Consider the following 18,526-nt stretch of genomic DNA (forward strand, 5'->3'; position numbering starts at 1 on the left):
AGGGCTGTCATGGGGATGAGGGGTCGACTCATTCTCCAAAGTGCCGGAGGGCAGGACAAGAAGCGATGGGTGGAAGCTCTTTAAAGGGAGAGCCAAGCTGGAACTAAGGAGGAATTTTCTGACAGAACAATTAAATCAGTGGAACAGAAGCTGCCTCCCAGAGTTGTGGATGCCCCATTGCTGGGGGTTAGGAATAATAATAATAATAATAATAATAATAATAATAATAATAATAATAATAATAATAATAATAATAATAATAATAAACCTTTATTGTCAAAGTACAACATGTGTACATTGAGATTAGCTGAGCCTCCCCCTGTGCTCCCCCTATTATTATTATTAATAATAATAATAATAATAATAATAATAATAATAATAATAATAATAAGAAGAAGAAGAAGAAGAAGAAGAAGAAGAAGAAGAAGAAGAAGAGAGATTGGAAGAAGAGATTGGACAACCATTTCTCCGAGATGGTATAAGATCTCCTGCCGTGGACAAGAAGTTCGGACATGTAGACCTCCAAGGTCCCTTCCAGCTTTGGAATTCTAGATTGTATGATTGTCTTTCTCCTAACAGCACATTATATATATGCTGACCATGAAGGCACATTTTTTGAGATGTTTGAATATTTTCTTGGGCTTCACAACATTCGGAGATGTGGAACTGCGGGATCATCAAATTCAGCCAGCACCTCCATCCGGGAAATAGGCCTCTGAAGGAGGGGAAGCCAGACTCTTGCCAATCCCGATGTTCAGTGCCAGCCGCGGGCAGCCAAATTGCTCCGCGCCCTCCTTGTGCCAGAGGGAGAACCTCACAATTGGAAGAACGTTGGAGTTTGCAGAACCACAAAGCAGCAAATAGCCGGAAGAAAACTCAGGAAATGAAAAGCTCTGGACAGGGAGAGATTAAACCGACTAATCCTCCTGTCAAGGCGGCTTCGTTCCTCTAGGGGAGTTTTTGAGGAGGAGAAAGACAACAGAGGTCACGCAGGTTGCGCTTTCCATTTGGGAGACTACCGTCCGGCTCTGAGTGGTTGGGACTCTCTCTGGCCCAGGCCCGCCCTCACCACCAGGGAGGGGGCTGTTGCCCTGCACAAAGAGATTGGCAGAGGCACCGCCCAATCGCTTTGCAGCTTTTGAGCCCATGGGCCACAGTCTCCCGGGGGCCCAATTCTGTGGATCAGAAAGCCCCACGATTCTTCCTCTCCTGGCAAGTGCTGTTGGGGGCTCCCCCCCCGGCGACTGCTGAGCTGGGGGTGCCGTTGGAGGAGCAGAAGGAGCCGCTGCAGGAGGGTGTCCAAGGATCTGGGGGTCAGCCCTCAGCAGGCGACTTCCAGCTTTCCTCCCTGCCCCTTTGCCTGGCCTTAGGGGGGGCTGGACGAAGGCTGACTCCCATCTGGGGTGGGAGGCTCCCCCCCCTTCTTGCTTTGTGTGGGGCTGCGGGCGTGAGAAGTGCAGGAAGAAGAAACCACCCCCACAGCGAGTGGTCGAGTAATTGCGATTTGCAAAAGTGCTTTGTGTTCTTTTGTGCACGCTTGTGCTTTGTTGGCTGACCCTCTGCTCTTGCTCCCTTGCAGTTCCGCTTCACCGGGGGCGGAGACGCGGGCTCGAAAGGGCCCCAAATCTCTACCCAGGAGTCCCAGGCACAAGCCATCCTGCAGCAGGCCAGGGTGAGTAGCCGGGGCCCCAAACGTTCTCCTGTGGATCCAGCCAGGTTCGCTTAACAGCCGTGTCACAAACTGAACGACCCCAGGGATTCACTTAACAACCGTGACAAGAAAGGGGCAAAACTCACTTCACAACTGGGTTGTTTAGCAATGGCAATTGTGGTTGTAAGTCAAGGTCTGCCTGTGCGTGGCCTTGAGCCAACTCCCCTCCCTCCTCTGGATGCTTGGTGTGTGTGTGTGTGTGTGCGTGTGTACTGAAAGCATCCACCTCTGAATCAGAAACGATGCTTTGCTGTTACTGGGAGGCTTCTTTGATCCCAAATGTAACCCGTGGCTAGTTCAGCATCCCAGGCGGGTGCCATTTCTCCACCTTTGACCTGTTCTGACTTGCCCAGGTTCCCCTGAAACCCTTTGAAACCCCACAGTCCCGGTGGAGAGTAATTTGCTCTCTTTCTAGAGCAGGGGTCCCCAACCCCCGGTCCGTGGACCGGTACCGGTCCGTGGCATGCCAGCAACCGGTCCACACAAACAAGCAAAGCCCCATCCACGGGATGCAGGCCGCACACAAAACCAACACCCCTTCCGGTCCGTGGAAAACCTCTCTCCGCGAAACCGGGTCCCTGGTGCCCAAAAGGTTGGGGGCCTCTGTTCTAGAGGCCCAGTAGCAAAAACCCCTGCGGCAGCTTTGAGACCAGCCATTCCTTCACTGATGACGTTACCTAGTCAGGGTAATGAAATGTCTGCAAGAAAACAGTAGAGAGATGGACTTTCCTATATCATGGCTTCCATCTAGTGGGCATCTGGATATTGGTAGGTATCTCCAGGTCTGTTACTTGTATCATAGACCTCACAAGGCAGCCATACATACATAGGAACCTCCTCACTTAGGTATGGTGGGCATAGAGCGTTTTCTAAGTTTCAGCGGTCCCCTTTAGCCCCAGATGCCATGTGGTCCTTCTTCCCCAACATACATGTGGTCCTACCAGGGACTCCCTGCTCCTCATAGGATAGTCCTCACATGCAGAGCGGATGTGCCCAGTTTAAAGTCCCACCTCCGCCTTCCTACTTGATTGTGGGGCTGCCTGAGATTTTAAATCTGGCTTTAAAACCCTGCAGCCTTTTGGGAAACAATGCATGGATTTTGCTCTTAAAGCAGAGATGTTTTTTTTTCTTGCTTCCTCTTTTAATTAGGGGAGCAGTTAAACTTTCAGCTCCCATTCACTGCATAATCCGTGTTTCTGTGACTTCCTTGCTGTTCCAGTTGCAGACCTGGGTGGCTTTTAATTACAGAAGAAGATAATCACTGGTCTTTTAGCGTATTGAATTCTAGCAATGGAACAAATTTCTCCCTGCAAGCTTATTAAATGTGGACAGTGCCATTACCTACCCAAAGATTTATTGACTCTCATAGAGCTACATGACTTTTTAATTAGTGGGTTTTTTAAAAAAAATAAAAATAAAAATAAAACGTGACAGTGACATTTTAAGCTCTTGGTGTACTGATATAGTCATTGTTAATTATTCCAGATTCTCTGACTTCCCACCTCCTACCTCTCTATCTGTATCTAGGATATATACGTATATAATCTTATTATTTTGGTGCACTGAGAATACGACTGTACTTGTCTTAGGGGGAAACACATGGGGGGGTGGAGCGCTAATCCTCTTGCACTTCAGAAGTAAGTCTCATGAGTAACCCACTTGTCTGTCCCGGTTTTCTTCGGAGAAAAGCCCCAGAAAGATTCCTTTGAGTTCTGCCTCTTCAATGTCACTTAACAGGCTGGATTTGCAGCGAGGCTCTATCCCCAAAAAACTAACCAGGGTTGCCTGTTCCCTGTAGCATCATTGCTTTTAACTGGCCCGTATCACGTGTGAATGCAGCATGGGTGTTTACATACTAGTTGGTTTCATTCAGTTCTGCAGAGCCTTGCACGTCCAAAGAACGATCTGAGGCTGCAAGAGGTGGCCTTGGACTGCACTGGGCAAAGTCCAGTCCTAGCACAGCAGCCCCCTGCTTTTCCCTCCCCTCCCCCCTCCCCTCCCCTCTCTCCATGCCTTTTCCATTCCTCTTGCCCTGGTTTCCCATTCTCCCCCCCCCCCCGGATCCCCGTCTTCCTCTGAGCAAATGCAGCAGTCTAACTTTGCGCCTGCTTCTTCCAGCATCCGGGTAAAGATGACTTCAGTGCTTCCTCGTATGCACATCTTTTTATTCCAGATTGGGGAGAACCGCTTGTCCCTTGTGCCTGAACACCCCCTCCACCCCCAGCTATACAGAAGAAGCATCCACCCGGAGGCTTACGATCACCAGCGGGGTTGTTGACCCTGTCCAGAGGGGCTTTCAAAGGCCCTGCAGCCCCCTCTTCCTGGAGAGCCCCCCCCCGGATGGCTCTCCAGATACTGGCATTGTCCCTGATGCCCTTTCTCTCTTTCCCTGCAGTTGGCTCTGAGGGGACCAGCCGGCCCAATGGGACTGACTGGAAGACCAGGCCCCATGGTGAGTAAAGCCCCTTCCTTTCCCCCAGCGCTGGACACCGTTTCCTGCAACTTTGAGATGAACGAATGCAGAGCGGCTCACCTGGTCATACCTCAGTGAGGAAGCTTTGGCTTCTGGCTGTGCTTAGCCTAACTTGGCACAAACTCTGACAAAAGTCAGACATTGAAGGTCAGGTTGGAAGGAACCAGCGGCACTTGACACCTGGCCAGTAGTCTCTGTTTAAAGGCCCCCAGCCCAGAGTGTCCTCCCCCCCCGTCCCCCCAGCAGGGTGTCTTCCCTACAAACGGCCCTTAGTGTTGCTAAACCAAAATCGGCTTTGTGGTCATTTAGTTCCCTGTTTCTTCTCCTGTCTCTTGGAACAACAACAGTTGTCATGTGGAAGGCAGTTATTCAGCCCTTTAGATACTTGCAGCAGTGATCAGGCCTTCCGTTCAAGTCTCCTGTTGACTCTCGTTACTCATCAATAGTCATTATTTAGCAGCTTGAATCCTATTGAGTTAATTTCCTTAAAGCCTGCTGAGAATAGAACTTAAAGGCTGGATGCAGCAGCACATTTTTAAGATGGCTTTTTAAACCGAGACGATGGTGTGGACCAGGCGAGCCTCGGGGTTCCTCCCCAGTTACACTTGGGCGATTCTTAAATCCGTGTCGGCATCCCTTGGAGGCTTCCGGCTCCTCCTGCCTTGATGCAGCCGGACCCTTGTTGCTCGTAGGCCCTTCGGAATGGACCTTTTTCTGTTGGCTAAAGATTTGCCGGGTGGAAGGTGCTGGTTGGTGCTTAAGGCCGAGCCTGTTTTCTTGGTCTGCCATCACAGTGGTCCTTTGCACCTGTCCCCGCTGGGTCCCTGTCTCCCCCTTTTGCATCTGCAAGGATTGTTTTCCTGATGTGCCTTGTTAACAGCGTTTCTTTTCACACAGGGGCCCCCAGGCGGTGGAGGCATCAAAGGTGAATCTGGAGATATGGGACCTCAGGTAGGAGTGATTGGCAAGGCCAATCTTGGGGGGGGGAAGGTGGGGGGGGCTCTGCTTCGCCTCCCAAGTCTGCCGAATTTTGCTTTGACGGAGCAGCTTTCTAAAATCAATACCGGCGTTGAGGCAAACCCAGCGCTTCCCCCAAGGGAACTGTGCTTTGGGCCTGTCTCCCAAAGACCACGAAGCACAATCTTGACATTTGAGGCATTTGTATTTTTGTGTAGTTGTATGGATAAGCACCTGCCCTGTCCCTGCACCCTGATGAAAAGGTGCATTAAATTGCCAGCACACATTCCCTGCTCTGAAGGAGCCCCTTATGCCCCCCCCCTCGGGAGAGTTGGGGGCTTCTCTTGGGAATGAAGGAGGCAAGGCAAGGCGCAGCGTTCGCACCTGTAGGCCTCCTAGCCCAAGAATGCTTCGTTGCCCGCAAGGGAATGCCCCAGAGATACGTCTCTTCTTTCAGATACATTTTTCTTTTGTCAGATTGGACAATTTGGGGCCATAGTCCTGTTCGTCTGTTAACTTTCTTGAGACTCTTGAATTTTTGCACTCTCCCAGAATAATTGTTCTGGGGAGACACATTAACACAGTGTCAAGCCCTTCCCCCCACCACTCTGCCAGTTGCAGGCTGTCAATACATCTAGTAACAGAGAGGCTACTCTGAACTTCTTTCCCTACCTCTCCATCCTGTGGTCCCCTTCAGCAGAGAGCCTGGGGTCTAATTGGAGGTGAGAGGCACTTGGCCTTTCCCCCACGCCCTCTTGTGCAAAAGAAAAGAGCCAGGCTTTTCCAAAACCCCCAGGGTCTGATTCTCCTTTGGTTCAATTTATTCCAGGGTCCACGAGGGGTGCAAGGCCCTCCCGGTCCATCGGGGAAGCCAGGACGACGGGTAAGTAAACTCTGAAATGCGTGGCTAGGCCTGGGCAATCCTGGCAGGCTCAAACGTCATTGGCTTTGGCCTAAAGACCCGGGGAGGGCACCCCAAGACAGAACGAGAAGCCTGTTTGGCAGGGGCCCGAAAGAAACCGCTTCCTTTATTCAGATTTGCTCGTGCTCTGATCAAAGCTCCTTCACAATCCTGAAGTGGTTTTCTCAGAACTGAAGGGCAGTTCCTGAAGATAAACTTAAGTAAAGATGAACCTCACCTAAGTGGGTGATACCACCTCATTTGCCGGGAGCAGGGAAGATTCAGGAACCTCTCCTTGAAGGCGAAAGAAGGAAGCGCAAAAGCAGGTTTGGTATTAGGAAAATCCCAGTGATTGTGTCATTTGCCAACCCCCAATGTTGAAGTGTGGAGAAGAAGCTGAAGCAAAACGGAGGTTGTGGCTGTAGCCACGAAAGAAAGAAGCATCTGCTACTGGAGGGAAGACTATGGCAATTTAAGAAGTGCAGGATATCACAGTGCAAACGACAAAGGTGTGTATTGTCAAGGTCTTGGTTTTCCCAGCTGTACATTTGGCTATGAAAGCTGCACCACCAGAGAGGCTGAACGAAAGAAACTGGGATGCCAGATGGCTCACTGTGAATATCCAGGCTAAACTTTGGATGTTCGGAAGGCATCGTGCGAAGGGAAGAGCCATTCAGGATGACTCAATGCTCGGAAAAATCGAAGGGACAGAAAAAGAGGCTGACAGAAGACAAGCAGAGTGGTCCTATCTCTGACAACTCAGGCAGGAGCTTATGAGCACTTCAGTCACGGAGAGACGGTCCTGGGGAGCTGATGTCCGTCGGGTCACAGGGACACACAAGTGACCAAGCAACTGAAGGAGGAAAAGTTCTCACAACAGCTTCAAGAATGGGGAAAGCTGGCAGGGACACCAAGCCCTCCTGCCCTGTATTTTAGTCTGTCTTGAGAAGGAATTGTGTGGACTCGGCATGTTTAATTTCAGCGTTTTTCAGTTTGGGGCAAGTCCAACTTCCGTGGCTGCGTCACTTACGCAGCCGCAGAGGAGGAAAAACAGAGAGAGCCAATTGATGGTTCAAAAGAGCCTGCAGGAACAATAGGAGCAGTTTGTGATCAGGTTCATTTGAATTAACAAGCAGCCCTCGCTTGTTTAATTGAAATATTAAGCCAGTTAGCACCTCTTTCATCTCAGCCAAACCCATCTGCATCTTACCGTAATCTCTTCAGGGAAGCCCCCCCCGTGTGCTTTTGAAGGACCCGCCCCTCCAAATATTTTCAGAGAATAGACTCACTCGGCCTTTCCTCCTTGCATCCGCCAATGAAGGCAGGAAGATTTTCATCCGTATTCTTGAAATAGCGCTGGTGAGTCCTGCAGGATTTCAGAATTCCCTAATTCCGCATCCTGTTTTCGAATGAGTTGCCATAAAGAAACAAGGAGTCTTGTGGCATGTTAAGGAAGAGTAGATGAACTTTATTTATTTTATTTTTTATTTTAATCCCATTTATATCCCGCCCTTCTCCGAAGACTCAGGGCGGCTTACAATTTAAGCACAAACCAATGTGCTTAGCAATAGCCTTCATTCTATGTATATGCCTGCTTATTAGGGCTTTCGCCCCACCCCAGCGGCATTATCAGCTTATTGCCCCCAACAATCTGGGTCCTGCTGCGTACATTTTTGCAGATCAGAAGCCTTTGATCAGAAGTGATATTGTGCATACCCAGAGCTGCTGGGAGGAAGGGGAGGGAGTGGTGCATAGGAAGAGGGGAGGGGAGGATGGAGACGTTTCTTCCCCTTTTCTCCATCCTCCTTTAACTGGGGGGGGGAACCAAGAAGAGCATCTAAGCCACAAGGTCAGAACAATCAAGTCCGTTCCTGGTCAGGGGAACCTTTTTAGCTAGATCCGTGGCCGCTTACTTAAGATCAGGAGAAGTAATTTGCGTGAATTCATTTTGTGCGCCAACTGTACCCATTGCTAGGCTTGCTGATGGTCACTCATGTCTTAGTCTCTTTCTCTCTCTCTCACACACACACATACACACACAGACTCACACAAATTTGGATCGCTACTACAATGAACTATACATGGGGCTGCCCTTGAAGAAACGGCAACTAGTCTGGATTGGCGTGGTCTGTGCAGTTTTGCACAGTGCGCCTGGGTGGCACCTGTGGCGCGTGAGCTGCACCAGCCTGCTAGTCTGGGAGGAAGGGGACAGGCAGGCCCGCGAGAATTCACATCCTCTGATAACTGCAGTGCTCACAGAAAGCCCCCCCCGCCCCCGCCAAAAGATGTTCTTGCTCTTATGGAAGTTGTAGGCAGCCCTGGGTGTATCTTTCCAGACGCAACTTCTCCCTGGTCTTCTGGATGCCAAGTGGTGAGATTTACAAGGCCCCAAGTAACCAGGGGACTGGATAAGGGACTGCCGCTACCAAGATGATGGTCAGATAAAAGAAATCCGAGTCCTGGGCGGAAATGTACCTCAGATGAGACCCTCCCTCTTTCTCAGGAGCAAAAAGGGAGCGAAGGGGAGGCGCGTTGAGATTTGCAAGATTCTGTTATTGCACCCTTAGGATAAAAGTGGTGTCAGCATGCGTGGCTTTGTTTCCTAGTCTGATCTGCCTACTACAGAATCTTTGCAGAATTTCTTGGACCAGTACCTGATTAAACTGCAATTTTGGTGCTGGCAGAGAGGATGTGCAATCATGGCTTAGGGCAGGTCAACTCTTGCAAGCCCAAGATCAAAGCCAAGGTCTATCCTGATTTGGAACCAGTCAGAAGAATTGTGAGGCAAATGGACACCAGGAGGGGAGGGGTGTGAAGGGAAGCAGACTGTTTTAGACTCTGAAACAGACCTGTCACAAATCTGCCAGTTCTGTTCAGAATGGCCCACGTTTTAAAGGAAAACGTGCAGCGAACCCAGAGTGATTTAATCCGAATAGAGCTGGAAGGGACCTTGGAGGTCTTCTAGTCCAACCCCCTCCTCAAGCAGGAGACCCTATACCATTTCAGACAAGTGGCTGTCTCTTCTTAAAAACCTCGAGTGATGGAGCACCCACAACATCTGAAGGCAACTTCTGTCCCACTGGTTAATTAACAAGATGAACCAGACAAGGTTGGGTGGGGCACCCCCCCCAACCAAAAAAAGACATGCCTTAACTTGGGCACGAACTGCTTCAGCCCAAAAAAGCTAATACAATCCTTAGTTGTATAAACAGAGGCACAGAATCAGAATCACGTGAAGTATTAGAACCACTTTATAAATCCTTAGTAAGACCACGCCTGGAATATTGCGTCCAGTTTTGATCACCACTTTGCAAAAAAGATGCTGAGACGTTGGAAAAAGGGCAGAGAAGAGCGACTAAGATGGTTAAAGGCCTGGAGACAAAAACGTACGAAGAACGGTTGCAGGATTTGGGAACGGCCAGTCTAGAGAAAAGAAGGACTGGGGGGGACATGATAACGGTATTCCAGTATTTGGGGGGCTGCCCCAAGGAGGAGGGGGTCAACTTATTTTCCAAAGCACCCAGAGGGCAGGAGGAGAAAGGATGGAAACTAATCAAGGAGAGAAGCAACCTGGAATTAAGGAGAAATTAAGGAGGAAGCAAAACTTCCTAACAGTGAGGATAATCAACCAGTGGAACAGAAGTTGCCTTCAGACATTGTGGGTGCTCCATCCCTGGAGGCTTTAATGAAGAGGCTGCACAACAACATGTGAGAGATGGTCTAGCCCAGGGGTAGGCAACCTCGGCTCTTTTATGACTGGTGGACTTCAACTCCCAGAATTCCTCAGCCAGCACGGCTCAGCTTGGAAACCTCTCCCTTTCCCCTCAGCATGGCTGGCTCAGGAATTCTGGGAGTTGAAGTCCATGAGTCATAAAGGAGCCGAGGTTGCCTTCCCCTGGTCTAGGGTCTTCTGCTTGAGCAGGGGGGTGGACTAGAACAGGGCTTTTCAGCCTTTTCACCCATTCTGCCACTTTTAGGATATGGCGACATCCGAGTACCACCAGTCACCTAGCAAGGTGTCAAAAACTTGATGATCCCCCCCCAAAAAAGGAAAAAAGTGATGAAGTACAGGTAGTCCTCGACTTACAACAGTTCGCTTAGTGACTGTTCGAAGTGACAATGGCACTGAAAAAAGTGCCCCCCAAGCCACAGCCGAGCAAGACACCTGCCTGCCCGCCTGGCCACGCTCTTCCTCCTGTCCGAGGTTTTCATTGTTGTGAGCATTTCTGTTGAGGATTGGCAGTGGGGGTGGGGGGTGTTTGGTTTTTATTTCCCCCCCCCCGTCTGCTGGGTGGTTGCTGCAGGTTTTGGTTGCTTCACATGACCCTGGGACACTGTGACCGTCGTAAATATGAATCAGCTGCCAAGCATCTGAACGTAAATCACAAGGCCCTGGAGATGCTGCAACATTCCAGCTGATCGGCGCTTCTTCTGGGCTCAGCAGAAGTGCCAGGATCAGTGCCGAGCTCCAGCTGGATCCTGGCGCTGCTTCTGGTGCTTCTGCTGAGCCCAGACAGCCCTGCAGCTCCAGCCGTCTCTCGCTCAGGCTTGTGCGGTGCTGCCACCGGTTCAGCTCATTCCCCTCCCCTGCTAGCACTTTTCCAGGATGGCCATGTACCACCTGCCAGGTGCTGATGTACCGCAGGTGGTACCCATACCACTGGTTGAAAAGCCCTGTCCCAGAAGACCCCCAAGGTCCCTTCTAGCTCTTTTCTGATTGAATAGGTACCGTAGGGGAAGAAGGGAAGAGGCAGATGATGGAGTGAATGGATTGTCTGATGACTTAGCCTCAGCTGCAGAGCAGATTTTGTTGCCCCTTGATCTAGTTTGGCTACTTGATTTCCTTTTTCTCCTCCCCTTTTAGGGACGAGCTGGCAGCGACGGTGCTCGAGGGATGCCAGGCCAAACGGGACCGAAGGTAACTGGGCCAAACCATCTCATCTCTCACCCCTGCCGGCCTTTCACCGTTCCAGATGTTCTTTACAGGAAATCTGCAGCATCCAGGGAGGAATCCCACACTGAGTGGCAGACAAATTGCCATTTACAGAACTGCCTTCTTTCTATGGCCTCACTCCGCTTTCATTGAAAGAGACAAGCATTAGTGCCCAATCTGAATGCAGGGATGTGTGCCTGGAAGTCGTATATTAGCAGGTTTAAGTGGCTGATTATGTAGGTACTTAACGTGGAAAGAGAGGCAGGGAGGGAATTGTTAAAGAGGAGGATTGCAAATCACTTGCTTCTTCTCCAAGGCTCTTGGTCTCCTGAAGCCCCAGCTTCCGGGAGGAGGGAGGGGGCGAGAGAGCTGGCAGAAGGATAATTTACATCCAGAGAGGCGAGAACTGATTCCAAGAGGCGAGGATGTGCAAGGAGGCTCCGGGACTTAAGAGAATCCCCATCCATCAGCTTTCTCCTCATAGATCCTGCAAGGACAGCTTAAACTGCTTTCGGAAAGGTCCAGGCAATTCATTCTGCCAAGCCTCCCCCTCCTGGTGGGCAGTGCCTGTGTGTGTGTGTGTGTGTGTGTGTGTGTGTGTGTAAACTTTGTGCAATTGCAGGTGGAGAGAACTGTGTGTGTGCCTGTCGGAGATGTTCACTAAAGGCAGGCAACACTTGGCCAGAGCAGAGGGAGCAGCATCCTGAAGAAAGGGCTGGGATGGGGAGAAACGCAAGCGGAGAGTCTGCTTGCAGCAATAAAAAATAACATTCACCAAAATAAAGTTGAAAAATAGGGGTTGGAAAAGCATCTGCTAGAGGAGGTTGTGGACAAAAGAATTATAGTTTGGGAGCGATGAGGAGGGAAAGGCAGCGTGGATTTCTGCAAATCTTACCCGTTGAACCCCCTTCCTCTTCACCCTTCACCTCCAGTGATCTTCCGCTGCCAAGGCAAGGCAGTGGGGAGGACGGGCAAAAGTGTGAGGCTGCCTGGGGCTTTGGGCCCTATCCTGGGGTGGGAAGCAAGTCCCACCTAGCAGGAATAGTCGGGGAGGGGAGGTGGGGTCCCCCAGCAAGCCTCAGATCAGACGCTGCCTGCGACGGGAGACCTCCAAGCCCTTCCCCAAAATTGCCATTGTTAAGGTAACTCTTTGGGAAGTCATCCTAGTAATTTAAATTTCACTGCAATGAAAAGAAACCTAATCAAGCTTTTGCCCATCTCTTTCTTTTGGCTCCTTGCCCGTGGCGAGGGTCTCCGATGCCAAATTGGCCTTAAAAGGTTGCACTGGTCTTTTTCTCCTGTTCTGAGTCAGACCGAGTGCAAAGGCCCGAAAGGGGGAATTGAGCATAAAATGGCTCTGGAGGGAGAACGGAGACCTGTCATTGCAAGTGAATGGAGGGGGGTGTTCCAAGTCTCTCCAAGGGCCCCCATCTTCCACCCTCCTTTAGCCAACACTCCCCTTCTCTCCTCTCCCCTCCCCTTCCCCTTTTTTTCCCTCTCCTCCTTTCCTTCCTTTCCCTTCCCCTCCCTCTCCCTTCCCCTTCCCTTCCTTTTCCTTCCTCTTCCCTTTCCCTCTTCCCTTCCTCCTCTCTTCGCACTTCCTCCAGGCACGGCTGCTCCTTAGCAGCGTTCGCTTAGCCAGAGGGAGGAAGGGGGCAAAGAGTCGGGAGAGGACAGAGGCACCACCAGGCCAGGGCTGATGCTCGCAGTTGAAGGCTGAGCGGGCCCAGGAGCTCCTGAAACACAGGACTTGCCTGAGCGGGCAGCAGCCCCAGCCGGCCCAGATTCCCAGGCTTAGGCCTCCGGCGCCCGCTCCCCGCCGCCCAGCAGGGCCAAGCAAACCTCCCCGTGCCAGGCGCTCCTCCGTCCCTCTCCTCGAATCCTGCTTGGAGATGGGACTCCCGGGTGCTTGGCCCACGCGGGCACTCCCGAGGGCTTGGTCACGACCCACCACCCTTCCTGGATCCGGCAGCCACTCTCCCTCTGAACTCTCTTGCAGGGGGACCGAGGTTTTGACGGCCTGGCTGGGATTCCCGGAGAAAAGGGGAACAGGGTAAGTCCCGGCTACGTTTCCGCCTTGCTCGGCTCTCCAAAGGTTGCTAAGGAGAAGATGGCCTCTCTCTGCTGGCTTTTTTCCTGGCAAGCCATTGATTTGGACCGAGCAACTTCTCAGAGGACCAGCAGCTTCTCCCCTTTCCCTGCTACCTGGAAGCATGTGTGGGCTTGTTTCCTGTTTCAGCCTAGCCCAAGGCCATCTACAGGCAGTAGCCACAGCAGTGGCAGCTCACATTTGTGTAAATTTGTGTGTATATATTGAAGACAGACGTTACTGGTGAAATGAATGTGGGGGATCAATCCTGAAATCTCCAGTGCAGCTGAGCGTTGCAGTGGAAGGTTTTAATGATGTGCTTGTTCAAGAATTGAGGTTTTTCCCAAAGGCTGCTTGAAAACGTCCAACAGTGACACATCCTGGCCAACCTGGGTGGGGATGTCAGTGAGGAAACGGAAAGCGATTTGCAAAATAATGGTCTTGCAAATAGTTCCCAGTGTTTTGAAGCATCCGGGCCCAGCGGGAGAGCTGGTTCCAGGCCCAAAACCTTTCCAGAAGGCAGCTGGGTCTGTGGGCGATGGATTGGGCAGCTCTCTACTGCTCCCCAGTAAAAACGCCTGCCTGGGGTGCCACATTAATCCGCTTTCTTTCCTGCTGGTACCTCAGAGATCTTTACGTTGGCATTTGATCACCTTGGTGCCCCCCTCCCCTTCGGATCCCTGTTTTCCTCATTGCTCGCAGCATTGCTCTTTTTATTTTACTTCACATTGGACTCTGCCAGCCAGGGACGGGGGGGGGGGGTTAGGGTTAGGGGGCTGGAGCTGTAGGAGGAGCGCAGGCGGCTGGACTGGGCAGGGGTAGCAGGCCTGGCCTCTCAGGAGAGGGATTTGCCTGGCCCTTCACTCACACACCCAGTGCGACCTTTAGAAGGGTGCACACAACACAAGGACTTCCAAGAAGATCTAGACTAGAGGAACAGGTGAGACACCTGCCCCTCCCCCGCACCTCCTGGTTCTCCTGCCATTTAGTGCATAGCCGATCTCTCAGCCTTGGACTCTTAAGATTTTGGGGGGTGGGAGGGGGCATCAAAAACATGGCTGACGCTGCCCTTTTTCCCCCTTCAGGGTGATCCTGGCCCCTCGGGCCCCCCAGGAGCCCCAGGTGAAGATGGTGACAGGGTGAGTTCTGGCAAGTGTTCTTTTGAAGCTTAAATAATTTGGGGTCTGTTTATCATTCACTGAGCTTCCCTGGGGGGACGAAGCCGCTGCGAATCAATCACTGCCACAATCCAGGCACACACACGCCACGTTATGCCTCCAGAGGCGAAACAAAGAGTGGTGGGCTATAGGATCCCACCCTATATGCTACATAGGATGTATAAATATAGGAAGGCTTATAGAGAAAGGATTCTTGTGAATCCTTCGGCTGGTCACTCGATCCATCCCTGATTGTAACTTCCCTGGGTCAAATGTAGTCACCCAACTTTCATCTTTTGTTTAAGCATTTCAGCCAAGATCAGTGAGACCACAATTACAGCGGTCTTGTTCCAGCCTTTGGAGTCCTTGTCTTCAGAACAGAACAGAATAACAGAGTTGGAAGGGACCTTGGTGGTCTTCTAGTCCAACCCCCTGCTCAAGCAGGAGACCCCACACCATTTCAGAAAAAATGGTTGTCCGGTCTCTTTTTGAAAGCCTGCAGTGACGGAGACCCACAACTTCAGGAGGCAAGCCGTTCCTTAGGACGTTTCTCCTTAGTTCTAGCTTGCTTCTCTCCTTGATTAGTTTCCATCCATTATTTCTTCTCCTGCCTTCTAGTGAATGAAGCTGCTTTGCTTCCCCTCCCCAAGTGGTTTGCCGCCTCCTGTTGTTGCTCAACGAGAGAGGCCTGATTAGGGTCTGTCTCTTACTCCCCCTTTTCTTTCTCTTGCCAAACAGGGTGACGATGGAGAAGTTGGGCCCAGAGGTCTTCCCGGCGAACCCGTAAGTTTCTGCAAAATGGAGGCAACCCTTTCTTTGGAACAATGGTGTGTGTGTGTGTGTGCTGCTGCTTCCCAAGCAATATTGGGTAGGCATTTAAGGCACAAGAGCAGAATATATGAATCGATGGGGACCAGCGGAGGATGGCTGGGAATCAGCTGAGGTAACCAGAGGTCCCTACGGGAGTTCCAGGTATAATGTGTAGAAACGGCCCCGGCGATGTTGTTTTTCAGCTGCTCCTGTCACAGATTCTCCTGAGATGCTTCCCTGAAGGTGAATGTAGGACTTTTGTCTCTTGTAGCCTTAAACGTGGCCAGAATAAGTGTTCTCCCCGTTCCAGAATTTAAAATGCACATTTTGAGGGTTCAGATTCAAATTCAGGGAAAGCTGAAGATGGCGATGCAGCCAGAGCTGTGAGTGTGTTACTCTAAAATGCCTCCTTGCTCTCACTGGACCACCTGGGCGGGTGGAGAGCTGCTCTCTACACCAAATGCCTTCATTTGGAAGATTGTTCCCCCAGAAGAGGCCTGGGTGCTTGAGGTCCCAGCATTGGGAAGACTGTAGAGCAGAGTCCGCTCGGAGCCTCAGGGCTGTAGACCGAGGCAGAAGGAAAGGACACCTGCTCTGTGGCCAGGAGAATCACACAGAGGCCAGCAGGCCAGGTTTGATGGAAAGGAGACTTTATTCCCTGGGCTGGTGGCAAATCCTCCCTGCCAAAGCTAAGGGTCAGCATTCCAGGTGATGATCCCAGCAAAGCAAGCACACCTGGGACATTCCGATCTCTAATGGCAAGGCTTTATTGAGCACAGCATTACCGGCACTAATGAATCGAAAGTCAGCTCTGATTAAATCGGTGTGAAAGCAGCATATTAAAAGTACAGCAACTTCCTTCCCCCCCCCCGACAGTGCAGGTCACATGACCCAATTAAACTCCAGACAATTATGACGAGAATCTTCTGTTTCCAAAACAAACTCGTGGATGATCCTGCAGCTCCACAGGTGCAACACGCGTTCCATTCTTCCCCACTCCTCTGTAGGCAACCCAAAGAAGGAGAAGAAAATACATGCAAAGCAACGTGACGTTTTTCCGAGCTTGACACTAAGCTCCACACGATTATAGGGAAATTGACCCACAAATGCAAGAAAGGAAAGTCTCTCTTTGGAATTTGGAAACAGCTTCTTTGTGCTTCCCTGTGTAATTACCGGTGGTGTTTATATACTGCTTGGAAATGTTTCAGGCCCTTCCCTTAGGCCAGCTATGTCGACCGGGCTCGTTCGGTCATCTTGGCCACGAGGCACGAGGATGGACGTTGTGGCCAAAAGGCCTGGCGAGTTCCAGGAAGGAGGAACACAGCCCTGTGGGCACAGCACAGCCTCCCAGGCGCTGCTGAGGAGGGGGCCCAAGGAAGAGAAGGCTTGAACCTGTCAGTGGATTCCCAGCCCAGGCCCTTCCAGGGGCCTCCTCAGACCACACCTCTGGGGGGGCTTCAGGAGTTCTTGACAGCTGGAGTTACATCCCCTCTTTCCCACCCATACACAGACCGCCCTTTCTTCCCAGCTCTTAAGAGAACTTGACAGTATGGAAACGAAGGCTACTGTTGTAATCGCAAGAGTATCCCTCCAGCAGCTTTTGCCAGGGATTTGCATAGAAGAGCACTGACTTGTCTTGTTCAAATTCTTTCAGTTAGCACCAGCCTTCCTGTTTTTCCCAACCTGCTTCTCCGCAATGAAATCAAAGCTGTGGATAGCTCTGAGACCACCAGGTGCAACTGGAATAGTTGGGCTTCTGGAGGAGCCGTCTCTTGCTGACAGATGGAGAGAGAAGGGCGGGGAGGATGGGGGCAGGAGCAGCGCGATAATCTCGGCCTGGCTGCAGCCAGATTGGCTCATTGCCCTTCTGCGCTTCTGAACTGGCCGCTCTTCCAGTTCCAGACACTCAGACGTGGATGAAGCTAGACTGGGTTTGTGGAGTTAGTGGTGGGCACTCAGCTGTCCCATTGAGACAGAATTTGGCATTTGAGCAGAGCGTATGACCTGAAGATGCGAATTGTGTGTGAGTGTGAACACAGAGAGGTAGGACCGCCGTGGGACATGAAGTTGAATGCCGCTTTGGGGTGCTCTGTGTGTCTTTTATTTGCTCTGCTTTCCCATCTTTTGTGCTTTGGGAATTTTCAGTGCAAAATTAGTCTTTTTTTGCAGAGGAGAGCAGTTGTATCACCGCGGCTACAGATTGGCTACAGAGGTTGTCGCTCACCTTTTCTGGCTGAGAGAGCAGCCCTTTCCTCCACTTCTGCCGGTTTCCCCAGCGATTTTGTTTCCTCTGCCCGTGAGACCGTCTGAGCATCTGCACTGCTCACCAGGGGTGATGAGGTCCCTGGTGCTCTCTGAGCTTGGTGCTATGCTTGCCGATGTTTCTGAAGATGTCACCCTGTTGGATCGTGAAATGTCGGCCAGCAGTCCACCAAGCTCAGAGCGCACCAAGGACTCCTGGATGCAAAACTGAGCTAATGTTTCTTCCACTCAAGATGACGAAGTTCCTTGAACTGAGTGGCTGGGGAGAGGACCAACTATGGGGGCTGATGAGGCAGCTCCTTCAAACTGGCTCTTCTGCAACCCAGAGCCAATTGGCACCCAGTGCACCTCTTCTTGGGTGGATCATTGGATGCTTTTGCTTTGACAATATAAGAGGCAGCCTTTTCCTTTAAACTGTTTTGCTCTTAAAATTAGATGAAGCTGGGGGGAGGAGAATGCTACCCCGGTTGTTTTTAACAAGATAAGAAATGGCGCGTTATAGAACGGAAGCGAAGCTTTGCATTTTAAACTAATTGGAGAATGTGATTTATGATGTTAATTAAGGGAGGGAATTGTGTTTGATACGATGTGCTCAGGGGAGGAGAATTCAGATTTTGGCGTGATGTCATGATTCCGACTAATGAAACACTTCAAAGAATCTTCAGGCATTGTTTATTCTAAAAAGTCTATAATAACGAGATCGAAGCATCGGCACTCACATTCTCCAATTAGTTTAAAATGCAAAGCTTTGTTTCCGTTCTATAACACGCCATTTCTTATCTTATTAAAAACAACTGGGGTAGCATTCTCCCCCCTCCAGCTTCATTTAATTCAAGGTCAAAACAGTTTAAAGGAAAAGGCTGCCTCTTATATTGTCAAAGCAAAAACATCCAATGTGTGAGGTGTTCTCACGAGTGAATCGTTAAAGGAGCTTCCAAGCAAAAAGCATCACGTAGAGATGCAATCATATTAGCTTTATTCATGATAGATCAAAGAGAAAGAAATACTTGGCATGAAATTATTCATGCCTGCATGTGAGAGAGAAATAAAATAAAAGAAAACAAGCTAGCATTACATGACTAAACTAGAGGTTAGGAGTAGAGATAGAACTGGAGAATAGAACCTAGAAACTAGAAGTAGAACAAAGAGCAGCCCCTCGTGCAGAGGTATTTATGGGGGGTCTTGGTCCCTCCCTGACCATAAAACTCTCTCGCCAATGGGGCTGTGGGTCCG

At 50.7% G+C, this 18,526-nt stretch overlaps 1 protein-coding gene across 1 annotated transcript in view; it reads left to right on the plus strand.

The window, feature by feature from the left end:
- Positions 1–18,526, plus strand: part of COL5A1 (collagen type V alpha 1 chain) — a 217,147-nt gene that overhangs the window by 121,269 nt on the left and 77,352 nt on the right. Inside the window, exons 13-20 of the mRNA XM_081339577.1 lie at positions 1,580–1,672; positions 4,107–4,163; positions 5,082–5,135; positions 5,971–6,024; positions 10,907–10,960; positions 12,975–13,028; positions 14,150–14,203; positions 14,960–15,004. Of these exons, the coding sequence (XP_081195703.1) occupies positions 1,580–1,672; positions 4,107–4,163; positions 5,082–5,135; positions 5,971–6,024; positions 10,907–10,960; positions 12,975–13,028; positions 14,150–14,203; positions 14,960–15,004 (465 nt within the window). The remainder of the gene's footprint in view (positions 1–1,579; positions 1,673–4,106; positions 4,164–5,081; positions 5,136–5,970; positions 6,025–10,906; positions 10,961–12,974; positions 13,029–14,149; positions 14,204–14,959; positions 15,005–18,526) is intronic.

The sequence above is a fragment of the Vipera berus genome, assembly GCF_964194415.1.
Source record: "Vipera berus genome assembly, chromosome: 15".
NCBI lineage: Eukaryota > Metazoa > Chordata > Lepidosauria > Squamata > Viperidae > Vipera > Vipera berus.